Consider the following 22394-nt stretch of genomic DNA (forward strand, 5'->3'; position numbering starts at 1 on the left):
CCTGCGCATAACAAAATGCAAAATATGCGGCAACAACAACCATTTTCTGGAAATTACCACAAGATTTAAACCGGAAAGCATTCGAAACTACAAAATGCACGAGGCATTATGGCTGATTTGAGTGACCCCTGTGTCATCAAAAAAGTTACCCATAAGTTCTCCAGCTCTCAAATCAGCCCGCGGGCCGCAAAAAACATCTTGAAGGGTCGCATGCGGCCCGCGGGCCGCAGTTTGGCCATCACTGATTTAGACTATTTGGAATAGAATTATTTGGCTATTTTGGTCTGTTTGAACCAGGATCTGGACTATTTCTGCTTGATTATTTACTATTTTGACCAGGATTAGAACTATATGAACTATTTGCATTAAGATAAGAACTGTTTCCAAAATAGTCCTTAGATTTGAACTATGTTGGGTGAAGTTTCGAGTATCAGGATAAGGATTTGAACTGTTTCGACTATTTATACCCGGATTCGGAATATTTGAACTTTGCTTAGACTGTTTGGATTACTGGGAGTAACTGCCATTTTGGGACTATTTGAATAGGGGATTTAACCGAACGCCAAGGTTCACATACGGTCAAATAATTCTCAAGCTAAAAAAGTTCGTAAAATACAATCTCAGGTCCGAGATTATTATATATTGGACCTGCAAAGCAATGCACGATCAAAACGAAGTACACAGGTGCCTAATAAATCAAAAATATTTCAAGTGTCAAATTTTGAAAGTCGCGAATTTTGATTAGTTAGCTCAAAAAATTTGTTTTAATAAACATTATAATTACCTTTCAGGTAGTTCATCCGTAAATAAATAAAGAATAGTAAATAAATTAAACACTGTTTTACACTGGTTAATTATAAAAACATTCTAACAAAAGTAAAAAATGCTTATTAGTCGTAGGTATATAATCAACCTGCGCAATGAAGTGTCTCGAACGATATGACCGAGATTTGTTCCCAGAGTACCTACAGCGCTTCCAACTGACTGTAACCATTTCGCGAAACAAACCGTAACCGAGTGAGTGTTAGCCAGCCGAAAGCAAAACAAAACAAAGTGAAAAGCAATAGAAACTGCGGTAAACGTGTAATTGTTTGTTTGACCATCACATTCCTCAGTGCTTCTCGCCACGCTCGTGGCAGGGCAGGGCAGGGCAGCTGCAGTGAGCCAGCCACTCTCATCTTCACTCAACTGAGCCCGAATCCGTGCGATAACAATGCAGTCATGCATGCATTCAGCAGCTGGTTTCCTCGCTGCTCGTCCACTTGTGGCCGCACCCGCGCCCTTGTTCGGTCATTTTTTTTTTCGCGAGGTCGGCGGCTTTTCTTCGCTATTTTATTTTCTCCTTCGGTTCTGTTTGTAAACTAACCGTGTATATGCACCTTCGCGGTGTGTGCCACTTGATGGCTCCAGCGATTAGCGTAAATATTAGATGTACATACCTGCCTACAACACTGTAGCAGCCACATCTCACCCGTACAAAGTCGTATAACGTATTGTTGTAACGTATTGTAGCGTATATGTAGCGCGATTGCTGGTTGTGTTAGGTGTTAGGCAAGTCCGTGAGTAGGATCTGACACAAACTCTTCACAATCATTCCCATAGTTTGAAAGCCCAAATTTAGGTCAGCACATGAAACACTGAATTTGATCACCTCCGACGAGCCGAGAGAGTAACTGTGACGTTCTCTTTGTTATCATCAGTTATGATAATTGCGTGAACCGGTTTTATGGCTTGTAACGGAAAAGTGGAGTAGTTAGTTAAGAGTCAAACACGTCGTCGGCGCTTTATCACTTTCTTTCAAAAATCAGTTACAGTTGACCGAAGCGTGGAAGATCGATTCTATCGAATCGTTTCTGACACAAAGGGACTTTAATTGAAAAGTACGTGTCTAGACTTGGTAACTTTCCAGCGACCGTATAGGCAGTCAACGGACCTAGAAGTGCATCACGTGAACTTGGACTTGAATGCCGCGACAAATCACGTTTCAAATGCTGACGTTCGACAGTTCCCATGACTAATCGATGGCCGGTGACTTGTCGATTCGAGACAGATTTTAGATAAGACCTAGTCGTAAAAGGTTGAGATTGCAATATATGGGAGTTTACTGATCGAATTGATTTAATTTCGGGTATCATTTCAATGGGCAATTCCTAGAATCCGTCTCTGTTTTCTTTTATTGTTAGCTCGTATTATTCACCTTTCTTGGTTCATTTCTATTTTTCGCGATTACCACAAACCACGTCGTCCAGTTTGTTTTTACGTACGTAATCGATCACCGCTTCTCGAAAACAACGATAAAAGTGGTCTTTTCGAGTCACTCGCCGTTGCTTATCTGAGCCAAAACTAGCACCCAACCAGAACAATATCTATAGCAGTCCTGCTAATGACACATGTCAATTGACTAATCGGCTCACGTTTCACTTCGTCGTTAAGGAATCACAATTCTCGCTGATTGATGCGTCCAGTTCTGACCAAAACTGTGTTTATATCCCCGACTAGCATTCATCGGTCACGGACTGCAAATGAAATTTTCGGTGGTGATCGATCAGATAGCTGTTTATAGAAAAAAAAAATCATATAAAATACCATCTCGTCTCAATGATTGGTGATACATTCCGTGCTTTTGGCAGTAAAATTAAAATCAGTGGCGTTCAGAATCTGCAAATTTGGAATTGCTAATCTGGTGGCAATGAAAATACATTTCTTTCGCTGAATATCCATGACAGTCAAGGCAATCAGATAGAGCATTTGGATTAAGTTTGAGAAATCTAAATTACCTTCAACAGCTGAGTTCATGCATGTGCCCTGTCGCTGGATTCTCTTCTACTCCGTCGGCTGTTGAACGACGCCGACGACGACGACGAAGTCGTATACGCGGTGCACTGAAATGTTTATGGCGTGGCGACACACAACATACACACACTGTCAGGTAGCGGGAAACCAATTAGGTACCTACTATTTGCACTCCTCGTCTCACCACCGACCGTGCATACCACCAGCTCGTACCGTGTGACCCTTCCATCCTTTTGCTAAACAGTGATAATCTTTTCTTTTCTCATTCGCATTTTGATATCTTGAAACGCCATCAAGTGTAGTAGGAGCGTTTACTACTTCATCAGCAGAGAACACGGGCTCGGTTGGGACAGCCCTGGGCCAGCCAAACAGAAAAAGGCAGACTGACAGTAAAATTCGCCCAAAATAGACGCCGGTTGTCTCCCGCGTTCTCTGACCTTCCGGCTGCCATCTGTCTGTCGAAGCAGAAGAAAAAGACTAGAAGTGATAGTCGTAGTTAATGCAAACTGGTTGAGTAAAATGTAAAGGACGATTCAGCTGATTAATTTGATTAATCGCAATTTATTACTTATTTGAAAAGGCCATGCTTAAATGCTGTCTGCTCGGGATTTGAGACTAGAAAGATACCTTAGTTTGACAGCTGCTGCTATCACTTGTATTTATACCATATTTTTATTAGCTAAAAGAATGTTGATCAGAATTAAACTATTTTTGTTGATTTGACCACACGCAAAAACCACTCCATATGATATTTCTTAGCGATCGGGCACCATTAGCTTCGAAACATTTTGGCATGTCGGGCCTTTCTGTTGAAACCTCGCGTCGGCTAAGATTACGTTCCCAATTTTCGAATATAAGTGGTTTATTATCTGATTTCCTATAAAATTGGCCGGCACATCGAACCCAAACGGAAGCAGATCTCCACAATCGACGACGATGACTATTTTGACCAAAATTATTTTTTATTTTGAGGTATTCTGCGGAGTTGCTGTACTGGATCAGGGAGAAACAGTACACATTAGCAAATAGTATTCGATTACACTATCTAATTTTCATTTAGTTCTTTTGCTTTATTTCTTACTTTTGATTGACTTTAAGTGGAATTTAAGTGGATGGGGTCGTAGTTTTGTTTACTTCAATTTAGTTTTGCTCCAATTTTAGTTATTTTTTAAACTTTAATTTCTATTTAATTGTATATTATATTAGTCTACTTTAAGTTCTTTTTTAATCGAATTTTACCTAATAGTTGCAATTATGCATGCTTTTATATTTAGCTCCAATTGTTTTCTTAATTTCTCGTCAATTTTACCTCCTTTTATTTCGTTGTGTCCCAATTTACTTTCTCTTCTGTTTGCATCGCGTCTATTTCTTATAATTTGGGTCAATGTACATTAGTTGTGTTAACCCATAAACCCATAAAGTTATATGTTTCGCATAATAATTCATTATTGTCCTCAATTCATGATGCTTTCGCCTTAATCGTTTCCAAGTTTTATTTTTGCAAAACCTAATATTTATTTTTCCCTTTCCTTGAACCAGTGTCAAGGGCTACTATATCTCCCCTCCCCTCCCCTATGTTAATCCTCTTATGTCAAGGAGCATATGCCATGTTTTATGAAGAGCCGTTCAGAGGTTCCGTAGTTCAGGAAGAACATTATTTTATATATTTAAACACAATGATGAAGTACTCACGTTCTTTTATTTATATAGTTGTAATTTTTTTAACTCCGTCGTTTGAAATCCAAAGCAGTGCACTGAAAAATCTCGCCCCTAAAGACCTCCCTTGACTTTGAATTTGAAATTCTGCGTAATTTTGCTGTAAAAAAACTTTGTAAAGGCCTTTCTTTACGTAATGAATCCATATAACAAACTCACAAAATATCGTAAAAATCCTTAAGATCTTAAATTTACTGAAGATCTTAATTATACATCTTTTAACGGACGGAGTTTTTGAGAAAACCTAACCCTATTCTGTGTGTCTTTTATAAGATGTGGCTATTAGAACATGGAAAATTAACTTTTCCTAATTCTTTTAATTTAACAGTTACATGTTGAATGAGTCGACTTTCGTGGGCTTAAATTTTTTTATTGCGAAATCCTTCACAACTTTGTCGAAGACACTACAGCTCGATATTGTAAAACTAAAAGTTCCATGCTACTTAGCATTAATAAGCTTTCTGTTTTTTCAATTAAAATTTCATACAAAAGCTTTTTTGAATACACACTATAGAGCTGTTCCACGTGAAATAAGTAAATGAACCATTCTGATTTCGATAAAACTTTACCTACGCATTTGACAGGAGGAAACATGCACCTTGCACCGATTTTGGCACCATTTTGATTGATTCCAGACTCATTAAAAGGGCGTGTTCATTTTCATGGGTATTTGGTTTGAAAGAAAACTCGTGTTTCGAAATCTATCAATTGCTCCAAAATTATGTTTAAGGAAGTGTTGTAGAAAATTGAAGAATTTTTCTATCAGGTTCTCGAACATTATAAAAAAAAATTTAGAATGTAAATTTCAAAAATAAACCATTTTTGATTTTTTAAAATAAGTTTTCGGAAAATTTGAAGTGATTTCCCATTAACTCATGAAAGTTGTTCTAATAAGTCCCTTCATGAAAGTTGCTCCATTTTACAATAACCTTCAAAAGACTTCTATTTTTTTTCAAAAATTTGCATGAACTATATGGTAGTATGTTTTGGATATCTTGTTTATAATTGTTTTTATAATTTTCGAAAGTTTGGTAATTTTTTCTTCAGTATACTCCTCCATAGACACAATTTTGTAGTAATCGATAATATTCGAGAAACGATTTTTCAAACCTAACCAATGTTGCGAATCGAGCGAGAAGCAAACGATGCCTACCCGTTCGCGAGCAAGTGTGAGAAGCATCACATTCGACGCTCACGCCACTGACGCAAGCGTACGGCAAACAACTGCTGGTGCTATGTGCAGACACTGTGCACACGACACATTCGCGAGCGCACAGCCTCGTAGCGCAGCGTCGCGCTGCGCAGCCCACTCAAAAAACCAACAGCTCGTGAGGCCGCGATCGTGAGTAGGATGTATGGCTGTAGATTTTGCTTTATTTCTTCTTGTCTTCTTCTTCTTACACCCTATTTTACACGCGGGAAAGTGTGTAGGTCCTCGTGAACATTCGGTATCAACTGCCCGGCTTAAAGTGACGATCGAGAGCGACGACCGTGATAGCGGATAGCTAAATACACACTCGAAAAAAAATCGTCGCAGGCCTGCAAAATGGGAAGGGGAGTCCGAGGTAGATGGTCATGCCGGTGTGTTCGTTAGAACGAGAACGCGTGTACGTGAAAATTAAACCACACGAGTGTGAGTTTCGCGACACCGAACATCCCAAGCAGCAGTTCTAAAGCCACTTGATTTTACTTGAATTTTACTCCGGTTTTATTGCGGTATTAATCATTACCTATGGTTTTATTATGGTATTACGCAATACCAAGAGGATACGAGTCCAAAAAAAGATTATAGCTATCTATAAAACCATAACAAAAGACAATTTATTGTGGTTGTTTACATTACCGCTATAAAACCAGTTGGCTGCATTAAGTCTCTTATAACCTTATCATAAGTGTGGCGGAGCAATGCAATATGGGGCACCGATCACAATTAATCTTATTACAATGTTCCGAGTCGAGCGAGAAGTCAACCATGCCTACTCACACGGGGAAGAGTACGAGAAACATACCATTCAACGCTTACGCCGCACACGCAGGCGTAAAAGAAACGGCCGCCGGTGCTGTGTGCAGACATTCTGCTACCCACACACTCGCGTCCGCACATCCTCACATCGCCATCGTCTTCCTGCATGGCTTTTTCCTGGGTCAAAATTTTTGTGGGGAATCAGCTGCCGGTGAGGCTGGTGGTGCTCTGTGATACAAATTTTGCATGACTTTTTCTTCTTCTTCATCTTCATCTTCGCCATCGTTTCTACTCACGGGCGAGAGTACAAGCCGTCGCGAGTAATCGGTATCAGCAGATTGGGCTGCAACGACGAACGACCAGCGACGACTGTAGCTGTTAGCTAAACACACAGTCGCAAAACCTCGTTATAGTGCATGAAGAAATAAGAGCGGAAGTTTTGAAGGAATCCCTATGCCGGCGTGTTCGTTAGAATGAGTACGCGTGTGTGAAAAAAATAGAGTATGGACTTCGCAACACTGTACTCATTACGGTTGCTTGTAAAACCGCAATAAATCTGTTAGTTGGAGTTTTTGGAACGGTAACACCCTGACCAAACGGATTTATTGCTGCATTATAAAGAATATTAGAAACCAACACCAAAATCTTTTTTTATGCGAGGTTATATTGCCATATTACAGTATTTTATTTTAGCTCGCAAACAAAAAATCATCAAAGTAAAGTGTTTTGCAGGAAGTAAGTTATTATCAATCGGTTTTCCTGTCACAGGAAGCTACTAATATGATTTTGCTAAAAGGTGAGATTGACTAACCGAATATATTTATTTTGTTAAAACAAACACTTTTCGAAAATAACCAAATTTCAATGGTGCGTTGGTTTTATGCACCTTTAATATCAATATGCACGAGATAAAATTTAATGCGCATATGCTACAAACCAACGGAGATTGCAAAAATTTATTAAATATTCTATATTTTGTTATGGTCGCTATAAACCAAATCGATCAGGATGATCTGACAGTAAAACCTTAACTTTTCTGGTCAGGGATGTATTTTGAAGTTGACAAAGCTGGTGATTTAGCTTTTTAAAAAGCAAAGCAAAGCTTAGGTGCTACATTCCGTTAACGAAACTTGACCTTCTGTTTTTTATATGACAGACTTCGCAGTCAACTGTTAGAATACAGGACAATTGCAGGGCCAGTTGCTACGATTCCACTGATTCCAACAGCTTCTCCCAGCCGAGATTCGAACATACGACGACTGGCTTATTAGGCCAGCATCATACCGAAAGCAAAAATAAACCTTTTGAAATTATGGCGGTGGCTTTCAAGCAGCGAAAACTCAAAGGGTGTTATCGCTGCTTTTAGCAGAGCGTGATATGACTACTTGAGCTTATAACCTGATTCTTAAAGCGGTCATAAAAACTTTGAGAAGGGAGTTTTATAGCGATCATCAGGAAGTTCTGGTGGCGCTCATAGTTTTTATTAATGGTTTTATGGAATTGGTCTTGAAAACCACTAGAGGAACGTGATAAAACTTACAATTGTCACTTGGGATGCTTTTTAAAATTGAGTCTTGAATTTTGATCGTGCCAAAATCTTTGGAAGGGGCATGTTTCTTCCTATCAAAAAGTAAGTTTTATCGAAATCAGGAAAGTTTATTTCAGATTTCAATTGCTTTAGGACGATTTCGTGTGAAATTGCTCTATAATGTAAAGATTTATCCTGTACTTACTGTCTTAATAGATGGCTGCAAAATCTGTCAAATAAAAATAAAGGACCAAGTTTCGAAAACGGAATGTAGTACCTAGGTTTTCCTTTTCTCAATAAAAAGAAACCGTAAGGAACTAATAAAAAATTTACGATTCTGCGTTTAGTGTTACATTTTACAAGTTCGAACAAGAGGGCACATGCAATAAAACGAAAACCTTTGAGATTATTGCTGGTGCGTATACGCTCAATAAAGTAAAGAGTTATTTTAGTTTTCCTGAAGATTTATTTGCAATTTTCTGAAGGTTTATTTGAATTTTTTCCTAAAGTTATTTGAAGTTTTCTGTAGAGTTAGTTTCTTAACGACTTTTAAACTTCCCAAACACAGACGACATTAACATAAACGGACTGGTTACTGTGAATCAGTTTTCGTGCTTAACTGTTGCAGTGGATAGGGGAGAACACGTCCGGGTGAGACGACGGAACATTGAATAGCATTAAAATTTCGAAACTGCTTTTTGATCATTGTCAGTAGAGCTCAATTATACAGTGGAACGTAATTCACATCTCAATAACCAAGCACCGCAGGCAGAGCAAATTGACTGAACAAAAAAATTTTTATAAGACGTAAGAAATTTTTTTCAGCATTCTAAGAAAAATATCATTTTAAAAAAGCGTTCTTTAAAACTTTCTACAGTGATGGAAAATTCTCTGTGAACTTAAGTTTCATGGAGTTACCCTTAAAGCCTGTTTAACAAAGAAAAGGCCTTATTTTCTTTCAAACGCTTGGAACCGCTAATCAAATAAATTCCATTTTTTCGGACAATTTACATAAAAGATACCCATTATTTTCACTCGATCAATGGACTAAAAAAATTCCGCACGCAGCTGGTCGGACTAATTTCTCGTCTTAATTATCTAACTTTTATTTTCGGACGTCGGTCGTCAGAATCAATAGGCCTTTCGACCGGTGTGATTTGCATAACTGAACGATTCCCGAAAACAAGTTCTGTGCCTGTGCCGTGCCGCATTCGATTCGTCGCTAATTCCTCTACAGCTCTACAAAACCGCAGAACTTAGCGCCAGAAAAACTGGCGGCAGTGTTGAATAACTGTGGTGGCTTGCAAACGCGGACTGCCTGGCTGACTGACTGGCGGTTATGACGGTATAATGGTTGGTAGTGGCGGCGACGAGACGATACCCTGTGTGTTGGAAACAACAACAAACCCGCCGGTAGGTACCAGGCTTGTACCGGGCTGTAGAGTCGTTCAGATATTTCATCTCAACTCCATCTCTACTTGGTCGGAACCGGTTATCTGATGACCGGAGTCTACTTTGTTGTTCTGGCAGGGATTTAGGAAGGCTCTTTAGCTCGTTTAACGTTGGTCGCTACTTTTTGTTGATGTAACTGAACGTTCATATTTTCTCTGACCCTTTTCCGCCGGCGATGTTCGGATCGTGACGTTCTATGGCTATTGACGGCCGATGTGAATTGGTCGGTACTCGTGAATGAACGACAGCCGTTCGTCCGTCAGCATAGATGTAATTTTCACCCGTCCGTACCCGTCCGACTCGACTGATTCCGCTTTCTTCTCTATGTTTCATTCATGCTCCTGTGGCTTACTAATTACAGGTTTTATCGCTTCTTCGCGAAATTGCTTTTACGATGTACCGCACGGTTCGTCATTATTTCACCGTTAAATAACCAAGAGGACCGCGCAGGTCTCCTCGAGCTACTTTTGCTGGTTATATGCTGATGCTACAACAAAAACAAGCACAGATTCGGCGAATGAAGTCACAGCTTCCGCGAAATTACTGAATATAAATAGGGATGAGCTTAATGATCCATGACTTTGGTTCATTAAAATTGGTTTTTTTGAAATATTCCGACTCTGGAAATGCTGCTTGTTGTGGAGTTATTTTACTAATTTTATGGAGAATTATATGCTATTATTAAACTACGTAAACCAGATCGTCTGCTTGCTAATAAAATGCTCGTCCATTCGGTGGTCACGCTCTACTGGGCCCAAGAGACAGCTTGGTAGAAATTGACAAGCCAACCGCCGATTTGCATGCTGATTGAGATTGATTAACAACATCGTATATCCTACAATTGTCAAATCATTAATAATATTTTTCTTTTTCCCATTTTCTCTCCCTCTGCCTTTCTTTCCAATTGCGGTGTAATCAACAGACGAACGAGATGCCATACAGAAGAAAACTTTCACAAAATGGGTCAACAAACATTTGAAAAAGGTAAGACACGATTTTATACACAGAGCCACTATCAACACCAACTGCGCGGGGATGGCCGCTGCCGAACGAGCCACCGGGAACTCCCAGAAATGGGTATCCGCGTAATTCATAGCCCCCGCGAACCCAAACCTAAACTAACTCGAGCGAAATTGTGGGCCTAACACTAACACCGACGTAAAAATGTCTGACCGACCAGCAGGAGTTGTGTTACTTTCTTTTCAAACATGAAATGAAAATGTTTTTCACTTTTTTTTTCTACTCTAGCCCTCGTACATACATAACCCCAACCATACTTTCCTCGTCGTCGTCGTCGGCGGCGAGCTTTTTACCCATAGCTAGAGCTAGTATTGCTCCGCAAACGTTCGCGCTCAAATCAGCGTGTAGCGCGTGTGGGCCTCTCACTTGACACCTCCACCTCCAGATCCCGGCTACCACCTTTCCCCGTCACCGTGAATGGTGATCCTAGGTTGTTCTCCCTTTTACGTTGCTATCTTTGCTATATTATCTCATTCGGTAGAATGATTAACATAACTTCAGTTGTCCTAAGTTTCTCTTCGCGGTGTGTTTATGTGTGATCTTGTGCTTTCTTTCCGGCTGGCTGACGTTGTTTTGCAGAAGCTTTCAGCCAGCCCCGCCCACTAGGGTTGTCCAAGTTTATTCTTTCCAATCGGAGCTAGTCGGAGTTGAATGACTTGGGTTGTCTCTGAGATTCAATTACTTCCTATAAAAGCATGGTCAGATGTGTGACAAAATCAGTACAAATGAGACTCAGTAATGAGTGCTAAGATTACGACATGTTGTTGCCTCTGAAATAACCTCTTTGGAAATCTTAAGCTGGAGTACCAATGTGTACAATAACATTTTTCTACAGTGTAATTTGATTCTTAGTAAAATTAAAATTTTCTGCTGAATTATGTTATGTTTCTTTTTTTTTCATTCAGTTCTAATACATTTTTTTACGCAATATGTAGAGTATTGATATTGATCTCTTCTTCATTTAGCTTTTTGAGCTTCTTGAGAATGAGGAAAAAATTGCTGAGGTACACAATAAAAAGAAGAGGTCCCAAATGACAGCTTTGAGGTACAACCGAAGTGATTTGAATTGCATTCGAGATCCTTCCTTTTAATTTAAATATTTGTTGACAAGTAGGTCAAAATGATTCTTATGGTGATGATGATGATGATGATGATGATAAATTCGGGCGCACTTGTATATCAATGCAAACAAATGTTTTGTTAAAGTCCGTATATAGAGCGTGGTTTTCATTATCCATTGTATTCAATGTCTACAAATCTACAAATTAAAGTACAGGGTGAGTAGTAAGAACTGTCAGTAAAGTCAATATTCATAAAAATAAGACGCTTGCACAAATTTTTTATGTTGAGTGTATTTCGTGTAAAGTATATCCATAACATTTATCTTAAATTAGTCCGATTTGAATCTTTCTCCATTTGCTTTAATTACCAGCGATAATCGTAGCGTTACAGCTGGTACGCACGATATCCTGAGGTATTTTATTCATCCCAAATCATCTCCAAACGTTGCTTGAATGTATCCACAGTTAATCCCTCGGTGCTCCCTCATTGGCATGTAATCCCATGCATAGAAGTCGAGAGAATGCAAGTCAGGCGAAGAGGTAAGCCACTCTTTCGAAGAAATAAGAAATAAAATCCAAAAAATTGTCCTTACGCCAAGCATGTGTAGCTTTCGCGTGGTGAGACGGTGCAGAATTTTCTTGGAAACTTGGAAGTTTCTCGATGTAATATTTGGTATTGATTTTAGCATCATGTTCAATTAACAACAATGGAACTCTCAAATATTTAGAGAATCATTCCCATACCATCACCTTGAAACATTCTGGAACCTTTGAACAGCCACTTTGTCTCGAGGAATATCAGAACGGTGTGTTGCATATATCCAATCATTTTGTTGGTTGAGGTGATCCTGTAGTAGGAACATTTTTTCGTCAAACCGTGCACCCGTTGTTTTTTTTTGTATGAAATCAATCGAAGATCATCTTTCATAATATTCTTCATGCTTCACAGCGAAATTCCCAGTTCCTTGGCCATCTTATGTCCAGACTGATCTGGTTTCCGTCAAATTCTCTCGCTTACTCGTTTGATTGTTTGTCCATGATTACCACGACTCTTGAACGAATGAAAATTCAAAATTTGCATCCAATTGCACACTTTTCAACGAATGAAAATTCAAAACTTGCAACAAATTGCACACTGTGTTGACATTTGAATACATTCTAAGCGAAATATATGCAAACATGTCTGTGATTAACCCATTTTTAATTAAATACGTCCAAAAAGCAGTAACAGTTATCACTACTCACCCTGTATACTTTGAAGTCAAAAATGCGCGTTGTATTTCTGTAATTTTGTTTTGACGTAGGACTATGTCTTACGGCAAGTTTTGAGATCATTCCAAAAAATCGAATAATGCGAGCGTCACGAAAAATGAAAGGTTTTGAGCACTAATAGCTCAGCGGCTTTCCGATCGATTTTTAATATTCTTACACCAATCGATCGGAAAATCTTCTAAGAATTGACCCAAATGAAGAAAAGTATGCATTCTTGATGTTGAACTGTTGAAAAATTGAAAATAATGAACCTATGTTTTACCAGAATTCTTGCTTCGTGATTAGATTCTTTACGATGATCTAAACCGATACCAATTTGATATCTGTGCTTGGGAAGTAAGCCAAAACAAGTGACAAAGTTTCCTCATTTCAACAAGATTTCTTAACACCGCGGTTAAACCTAGACTATTTTGATGTCCTTGCTTGGGAAGTACGCCAGAGAGAATGACAAAGCCCCCTCGTGCCAACAGATTTCTTACGAACGCGATTAAACCTAGTCCAATTCGATGTCTGTGTTAGGAAAGTGTGCCAGAAAAAATGACAGTTCGTTGTTCCAACAGATCGCAAATTCTTTACTGCGACTGCGAGACGATTAAACCTCGGCGAATTTGATACTGTGTTGGAAAAATGTGCTTCAGCTGTAGTGTTCGGTTATAATACGACTCTGTATGAATACGCATGCTTGCCGTTTCATTAGAAGTGTAGGGAAAAGATGTGCTGTTGATAAAATAGGATTGAATTGGTAAAATCCCTTCAACGTGAGGAACCATGGGTAAAACAATCTTTAATTTCAGTAAGGTAGCAGGAAAGCAATTGTTTTTGTTCTTGATTTTGTTAAATTGTTTTCAAATGCACAATCTTTTGAGAATTAAACGTAAGCAATGCTATTACTTTGATAAATGTTACATACAACGCATGTAGCATGTATATATGTTGCATATAGCATGTATACATGAAGAATCGATTGATTATAAGCATGAATACATGCTACTATCACTACAAAGAGACTTACGTAGTCCTGCGTCACCTATATATGCGGTCGTGTCTTGTACACAACCCCTCCGATTTTTAGTTTTTGATTTGATGAAATAATATTTCACTGACAAATGGTTCGAAATGTTTTGAAAAGCACGAGATAATAGCAATACCACGATTATTGCTTTTTGACAGTTTTCACATCCCGCACTTCATTAAAAGTTAAAAAGCCGAAAAACGGTAGCTGAGAGTTCCTTTCTGCTTATACAAATACTGGAGGAATTCTGTCAGGTTTAGGCCTTTTTGAGGCGTCTAATTTTTTTAATCGAATTGACAACGTAATAAATGTTGCAAATCGAGCCAGATGCAAACGATGCCCAGTCCGACGCGAGCGAGTATGAGAAGCATAGCATCCAACGCTTATGCCACCTACGCAAGCGTACGACAAACAACCGCTGGTGCTGTGTGCATACATTCTACTACCTGCACACTCGCAAGCGCACAGCCTCGTAGCGTCTTTCTGCACAGCCCGCTCAAGAGGCCAACAACTCGTGAGCAGTCAACAGCCCGTGAGGCCTAGTGGCACACTTTTTTGTTTTTCATTTTACACCCTCGCTTACATACGCGGGTGCGAGCCCTTGCGAGCGATCGGTGTCAATTGCTCGGATTGCAATGACGACTGAGAGCGACTATAGCCGTGGCTGATAGCTAAAGATAAAACTCGTCGCAGCGCATGGCAAAAGAAGACCGAGAGTCCGAAAGGGTTCGTTAGAACGAGACCGCGTGTGTGAGAAAATTAGACCACACGAGTGCGGGCTTTGCAACACTAAATGTAATACTTTTTTGCGAAAACATTACAGAGCTCAGCTGAACTCGTACCCTAGCAGTGGAGTACCATGCATAAAACTCGCATTTAGTGTTTTATCGACATTTAGCAATAAAGTTTGAGTTCCTCAAGGCAGCAACATGGGGCTTTTGCTTTTCAATGCCGTTCTTTTATGATCTTGCTTTTGTGCTGGGTGCTGGCAGCAAGTTTGTGTACACTGATAATCTGAAATTGTTTTGCGACTAAAACAACTGCCGCTTACGAGATTTGCTCGATTTATTTGTTGAATTATGCAAACAGAACTGACTAATTGTGAACGTTGCAAAATGCGAAGTGACGAGTTCTTACCACATTGAAAACCCGACACAATTTAATTATACTATTGATGGTGTTGGGCTAGGGAGAGTGGACCAAGTTAGCGACCTTAGTGTCTTGCTGGATACTAAATTGACATTTTTTTCATTTGTGGACTCATCACTGCGACCAGTATAGTTGATCTATTGTGATATTGCTCGAGTGCTTGACCCGGGTGTATGACCTGCGCTGCATTTCTTTCAATCATCTTTAAGGAGTCTCGGTACCTTGGAGATTGGGAGAAACTTTAAGGACGCTCACCGTCTTAAACCGTTATGTTGGACAATGATTTACGAATATGACTGATTGAATATTCCGCCCAAGAGCCTGAAGTGTAGTAGTAGTAGAGGAAAGCCACCATCACTTCAAGGACTTGCCAATGTATGTAGGTAGAATTACAGTAGATCCAAATTTGATTATCAAATGAATTTCACACTAATGCTGTTACAAAAGGACCAACAGGGATTGGGCGGACCCGCAAACACAGGCATTTGTGCGCATTCCGGGGTTATAAGAGTCGCCTTCCAGCATTAGGATCCTTCCATGTAATAATCAATTTCGCTGTACCAACTTTAATCCACGTGATGATTTGTTTGTTTTGAATTGAGAAGTGCCATATTTGCTTCAGACCTTAAGGATTCAGGTTGGCAATCCACTCCATCATCCAGCCTTCCACATTTATGATATCAATAATAATACTGTTAATAATATGATATTAAGATGATATGTGGTATATATGGTAAAAATAGAACAATCTCACCAGCAGTCCTTCGTACTGAATAGAGTAGCGTCCTTGGAGGTTCCATAAGTGCTTCTAATAGTTAATTTAATTTTTCATTCTGATACACATGTGCAGTATTAAAACTCGTTTTGGCCAAAGTTTTTACTATATAGCAGGAGATGCTTCATAAGCTAAACGAAAAAAAGAATTAAATAACTTATATTAGGCTTACCTATTAGCAAGGCCGTGTGGCTCCGCCGTCTGCCCAAAACCGCTGTTTTGAGATCAGGCAGCCGGGAACCACCCAGCAACGCACTTCCTTGCTTGGCTACTCAATAGAGCATTACCAGGTATGGCCACGTGGATGCGCTAGGTAGGGGCTTGGGATGGCTAGAGCTATATTGGACGCTCCTCATTTGCCTTCCCCATTTCATACCCCATTCAGCCTTAGACCCTGAAGTGTTCACATTAATCTGATTTGTGGTGGTGGTGCCTTATAAATAATTTTAGTATGGTTGATATTTTAAGGGTGAAGGTCTGAAGGCGTAACATATCAATAATTTGATAGGTTGTACGGCATGTAGCGCCATCTCAATGAAAGTATAGGTCAGGAAAGCTGATGTTTCAATTTAGCTTAGTTTAGTCCAAGATTGACTGCGACATTAAATTTAGAATGAAAGTTTAGTTTTTGCTTCAGTATTAAAAGATTATTAGATGGAATGATAGTTTGTAACAACATACTTGTTGTGTAATTGGGTTGTTGGGTAATTTGAAATAAATCTTCTCACAATCCTTATGATCATGCAACTGAAAGCCTGAGTCATCCGTGAGATCGAAATCCTCGAAAAGTTCTTCATCGTTGACTGCAACCCAATGCGGATTTGTATTTCCAGATTACAGTCATTCATTATGAATCACTGATCAGTCATAGATGATATCAGTTGTTTGTTACCTCAGATATACGTGCTTTATTTTACCACATCGCTAAACCATTCTTTACCCCCATGAAGTGGAAAAAATAAGCCGTTAAAAGCATAACAAAAAGATGTAACAAGACCGCACAAATACCGTACAAATTAACCTGACAGCAGATCGGTCGACAGATCTGGTGCAGTGTGTAAACACGCGACGCGACGCAAGACGAGTCCGAACGTCCTTTGCACAGTAACCCAGTAAGGAAGTACACGATTTATGGTCAGACCGGATCCAGAAAACTGGGCCCGATGTTCGGTCGGTGCGACACCCTGGCCATCGGTCGCATTTGTCGTCGTTGGTAACCGATGAATCACGCGCACTGGCTGGTGTGGCGGTAATTTAAAAAGAGAAGATCAGTCCAATCTCCAATGCGTGCGTGCCTGCGTGGTCGGTTGAGTGATTCATCATCGGTCAGCCATAGTCCGGTGGCAACAGTAAACCAACTGCAACTGTTTTTGGGATGTTGCCGCTGTTGAAATCGGTACTCGCAAGGTCGACTTCCTAAGGACCTACACTAGCAGCTATGGGAGCGTGTAAATTACCAGAGCAAGTTGCGAGAAATCGATCCATGTTTTGCACCGTCGGTCGCAACTGCCCCTTTACTGGGTGGCTATATTTAGTGATATGCGTTAGCTTAGAGTGGTGCGTAAAGCAGCCCAAAAAAAACAATCTCATTGTTGATGTTTAAAAAACAAATTTCATAAGCACCACCATCAATCAATTACAATCAGCAGTGGAATACTTTCCGTTAGAGTAAACGAAAAACAAAGCTCGATCGTAATCTCATCGGAAAAATTTTCCTTATTAAAAAGTGCGTGCAGGTTTGAACGTGTGCACACATGTAAAATTAGGTGGCACTTCTCGGTCGGGTATCAGACCTACAAACAGCGAGCAGGTCTACAACGAGTTTATCGCGGCCAATTCGTCGCGAGAGGCCCAAAGCTGCCCGCCAGATGTAGTGGTTATGTTGGCACTTGTTTTCCAACTGCGTGGTGTTGTTCTGCATTTAAGGCATCATGTTTACCTTCCATTTTCTAGCAGCAGACAAAGAGAACGTAAGGTATTATGTTACAACAAACGAACGAACGCGCGCGCGATTCACGCCGTTGCCCCGTTGAATGCCCGCTAATGACGTATGATCCCCATTTGTACGCACTTTGTAGCTCGATTCCAAACAACCGATTTTGCAGAAATCGGCGTGTCGATTAATATTCTGCGAACACATTTCTAATTTGCCTCACCATTATTCGCTAACGCGAAAGGGTTATTTGTGGAACTTCCTGGCCAATCAAACTCCCGCTGCTTCACGGCCGTGTTCTCCACAATGAACGGTCGGTCAATGGAATGCTGAAGTAGCCCCGAGAAAGCATGACCGAGGAATTTCATCTCCTCCCGTGATCAATCCGGAGGCGCGCGAGCATATGTTCGTTCGGCTGGAATCCATCCAGGCAGGCATGTGCGTTGTTAGTTGGGTAAAATCGGGGCCATCAACCCAGGCCAGTAATGCGCCGATTTCTGATACGGTACCTACTTTTCGTTTGTGCATTTTGCCTATCTTTTTTTGCGAAACAAATGCGCGCACTGTGTTTGCCGCGGAATGGCCGCTGATCGTAACCGACCAAAGAAATGTGGCACATGGGGGCGCGGTGTAGTGTTTCACAGGCCGTTTAGTTAGAAGACAAAAAAGAGGCGCGGAACAGGAATTTAGCTGGTTTTTGCTGTTATATTCGCAGGGATGGTCATATTGGTCAATTCTAAGAAATTCGTGTTTTTTGAATGCATGCGGTCGTTGCTGAATTGCAGTCTCTCGAATGAGTAGAAGGAAATTTGATGGTTAATGTGTTAGCATCGAGACAGTTTTTGAAAAACCTTCCTTAAAAGAGCATTGCTCAGTTATTGAAAGGTTCAAAAAATGAAAAAGGTTATGCATATTGAAGAAGTTGCTCGAAAGGTGGAACACTTAACAGGCTTTTCCCTGGAAAATATGGAAAAATAAGCTTTTAAACTGTAAATATGTAAATCTTGTGATTTTGCTATTTGGTGGTATCAACTGCAAGTATAGTCAGATGATCCACATGGCTGCAGATTAGGACCTAATCTATTTATGTTATGTATGTTTTTGATTTTTTGTTTTCGGTTATCTTGACATCCCAAAAATATAATCGATTCACCTCTTTATTAAACAACTAGGCCCCGAAATTTAGCATCATAAAGCTTAAGCCTTTAATATCTGGACACAAAAAAAAACTGAAGCATCTTGGAAAAATATTAATGAAATAGCAATGCTGAGTTCTCGAAAAGCAGGTCATTTATTGCACCTTAAAGAAAAAATAGCCAAAAAATTATTTCGATTATGTTTTGATGAAGTAATGATGAAGTTGTTTGTCTCGATATAACTGTAATAGTGTTCCGTTGTACAGGTCCATTGTGAACCTTAATGTACGGAAGAATACATTGCCTGTAGGCGCTTCTGCTTATCTGCGTTTATGCTTATACACTGTTTTTATCCGCATAAGTAAATACCTGACCAGATCAGAAGCCTTTTTGCAAATTTCTGGGCAAAAACGAATCTGAACTTGCTAGGGCTAGCACCTCGACCAGTGGCTTGATAAAGCTTTTATCCGAAAAGCCATTTAGATGCATCCTTCGTACTACCTCAGAACTACATTGTACAGCTTCCGGGTACGCCTTTTGGCCGCCAGATTCTGCTTCAGTCTGACCAACTGACAGATAGACTGATCCGAAAAGATCGAACATCCTTCTGGCCCTGTCCTTTCTGGTTTATCCTGACGACGGCCCAGGGTTTGCCGTAATCTTTTTTAACACCTTTAAATGTAGCTTCCGATCCTTAGTTCGACTGCGAAACTTGCTATGATCCTGTCGAACCATAGTATACCGCTCATAGAAATGTTTCCATAGGACTGTTTCATAGAAAACATTGCTGATCTGACCACTAGGGGCGCTGCAGTAAAACAAATATTGCGTCAAGATATTAAATGACACGGGTCTTATAGGCAGACGATCCTCACGGTAGCAGATTAGGACCTATACTATTCGTATTATTAAGGGAGGACCACATGCTTTAGATTTTTTTTGGTTATTTTGACATCAGAAAGCAATATTATATCTTACCCTACAAGAATAATCGATTTACTCACACACCTATTTATAATTTGGGCCCCAAATTTTAGCATCATACGGCCGTTCCCAAAGCTGTTATAAAGTGTATGTTCTGGTCTACGTTACAACTAGAACTAAAACTAATCATCACAATGCTGAGCTGTAGCTCTACTTTTTGAGTTCTTTTTTGAAACGGATTTACAACTGCCCGACAACTCTGTTCTACTGTTTTGCACCAGTCGACGAAGATGTTGAGAAGCCTTTGGAGCTCGCGACAACCTTCAATAGAGACTTTAAACTGAGAAGTCGGCATCCTCGAGGTAACAACGCATACATTATTGAAGGACAGTAAAAAAGCAAAGGTTCAACATTGCTCCCTTGCGGGACACCAGGTCGATTACAAAATGGATTTGAACATCCGCTGCTCAGTCTCACAGTAAGACACCGGGATCTCAGCCAATCCATATAATGGAAATTCAGCATCGTAAGCATCGTAAAACAAAATATAAAGTTGATAAAGATTCTCAGCAATCCACGATAAATATTATCTGGAAAAGTTTTCGGTGATGGAAAATTCCAATGAAACGTTTTACTTCGAATGAAGTGCACTACTGCGCTGAAAGTTGTTCTCCAAAAATACCAGAGGGTTCTAACAGCCCTCTTTCGAAGAACCTTAATCTATTATTGAAAATTTCCGGACATCAGCATAACAGGTCTTCCGAGTATTCTTTTTCTATGCTACAGAAGCGACATATATCATCTTGAAGTTTTCCCATTAGCTTCAGATGATAGCATCTCGGAAAATGTCCTGTTATAAGGCCAGTGTAAATGCTTAGATCTTTCTTCGAAAGCTCCAGGATTTTGCGAGTCATTGAAACGTTTGGAGAGATGAACTGTTTCGACCGCCTAGCATTGAAAGTGTTATTCCAATTTTATTCCACTTTCGTACATTCCCATGTCTGAACATTACCGGGGGTCAATCCCGGTCTAGTGATTAGCATTCACGCCGAGGTCCGGGTTCAATTCCCAACCCCACAGAAGTCACGAATGACCCAAGTTGTTAAAGTGATTGTAATAAAAAAATGCCTATCTCATAAACGAAAAATTGTAAAACAATTTTTGCAAAAAAAAAAAAATTTTTTTTTAAATGTAAGCAAATTTTCTCAACAATTTAGGGAAAATGTTCGAAATCCAGCAGTACAGAAGAGTCCTGTTCTTTTTAAATTATTATTCCTTGTGAACCATTCTATTTATTAGCTGTGAAAGATCTGTTACAATGCTCAGTGGTCCAAAAGGGCGAAAAGCGGAACTTTTTTCCTAGTGTCTTTTGCTTTCATTTTATCATTTATGGTCTTCAGCACTTTTGTTCGTATGTACCTTAATCTAGAACTGTTGAAAGTTCGTCATCGCTTATTATAATGAAAATAAAAAAAATAATTTTTTTGTGCTGGGAAATATAGACATAGTTTCTTCGGCAAAGCTGTAAATATTGTAATAACAAGCAACTTTGCCGAAGAAATAAAATTTCTATCTTTATCGAGTGCTGAACTATAGGGCATATTCTTTAAAACTTCTTTAAAAATTGGTTTTTCATACTTAGCTTTTGCTAGTTGCATTTTACAAGTATACAATGCTCTAGGCAATTATCGAAGCTCTCAAAATACACGTTTTTGGAGAGGACCGCAAATCTCTTGTACCTTTACTTGCTGAGTTAGAGCATATTCACGCTTTAATTTTCCATAGATTCACGAGCCCATAGAGTAAAATGGGGCAAGCGGATATATGAAATCAGCGCTCCATCTTAAAGTTTAAGTCGAGTACTATAAACTTGTATGGGTTCCGCTTGTCCCAAACCACCCAAATGAGAGTACGGCAAGCATACGCTTTATGTGTTTCGCGTTCGCTAAAGGCTCGATGCACGTCCATTTTTGTGTGTTAGTAGATAGACACATGGTTTTTTCGGCAAAGTTATGGAAAATATAATGGTAAACAACTTTGCTAAAGAAATAACATCTCTATTCTTATCGACTGCAGAGCTATAGAGCATTTTCCTTGGAAATTCTTAAAAATGAGTTTTTCATACTTAGCTTATGTTGGCTGCATTTTACAGGAATATATGGTTCTAGGCGATTATTGAAGGACTTAAAACACACGTTTTCGCAGAAGATTACAAATCTCTAGGACCTTTCCTTACAAAGTTATCGCTGATTAAAGCTTTATTTTTCCTTAACTTCACGAGCCAAAACGATATCCAGTCAAAATATTCCCATCACAGTGTTTGATAATAGTCATTTAAATTTCAAATCATTTTCAGTAATATATAGTAAAATGAATGCTGTTTATTGTACCAGCCCACGTGCGTCACCTCACGTCTAATTGAGAGTGAATCGGAGGTACCTAACCTAGTTTCCTATGATTTTGGCGAAAAACACTTTTTTATATTATAATCTAGTTTCATTATAACGGAGATAACCGGAATTAGTGGCAAAATCTATATTGTTCATTCATATTGCAATGTATTTCTAGTATCAGAATTTGTCACACAGTTGATTTTTTCGTTGTTCCTTCCTAATTAGTTTATCTTCGTTTTTAACAAAATGTGTTAAAAATATTAGAAT

General features: G+C 39.5%; 1 protein-coding gene across 12 annotated transcripts in view; it reads left to right on the plus strand.

Moving 5' to 3' along the window:
- The window catches only part of LOC128737898 (microtubule-actin cross-linking factor 1), a 401187-nt gene that overhangs the window by 204525 nt on the left and 174268 nt on the right, over nt 1–22394 (plus strand). For all 12 annotated transcript variants that reach the window (XM_053832661.1, XM_053832646.1, XM_053832647.1 and 9 more), the window contains exon 3: nt 10375–10436. In XM_053832661.1, the coding sequence (XP_053688636.1) occupies nt 10375–10436 (62 nt within the window). The remainder of the gene's footprint in view (nt 1–10374; nt 10437–22394) is intronic.

Source organism: Sabethes cyaneus, chromosome 2 (genome assembly GCF_943734655.1).
Source record: "Sabethes cyaneus chromosome 2, idSabCyanKW18_F2, whole genome shotgun sequence".
Taxonomy (NCBI): domain Eukaryota; kingdom Metazoa; phylum Arthropoda; class Insecta; order Diptera; family Culicidae; genus Sabethes; species Sabethes cyaneus.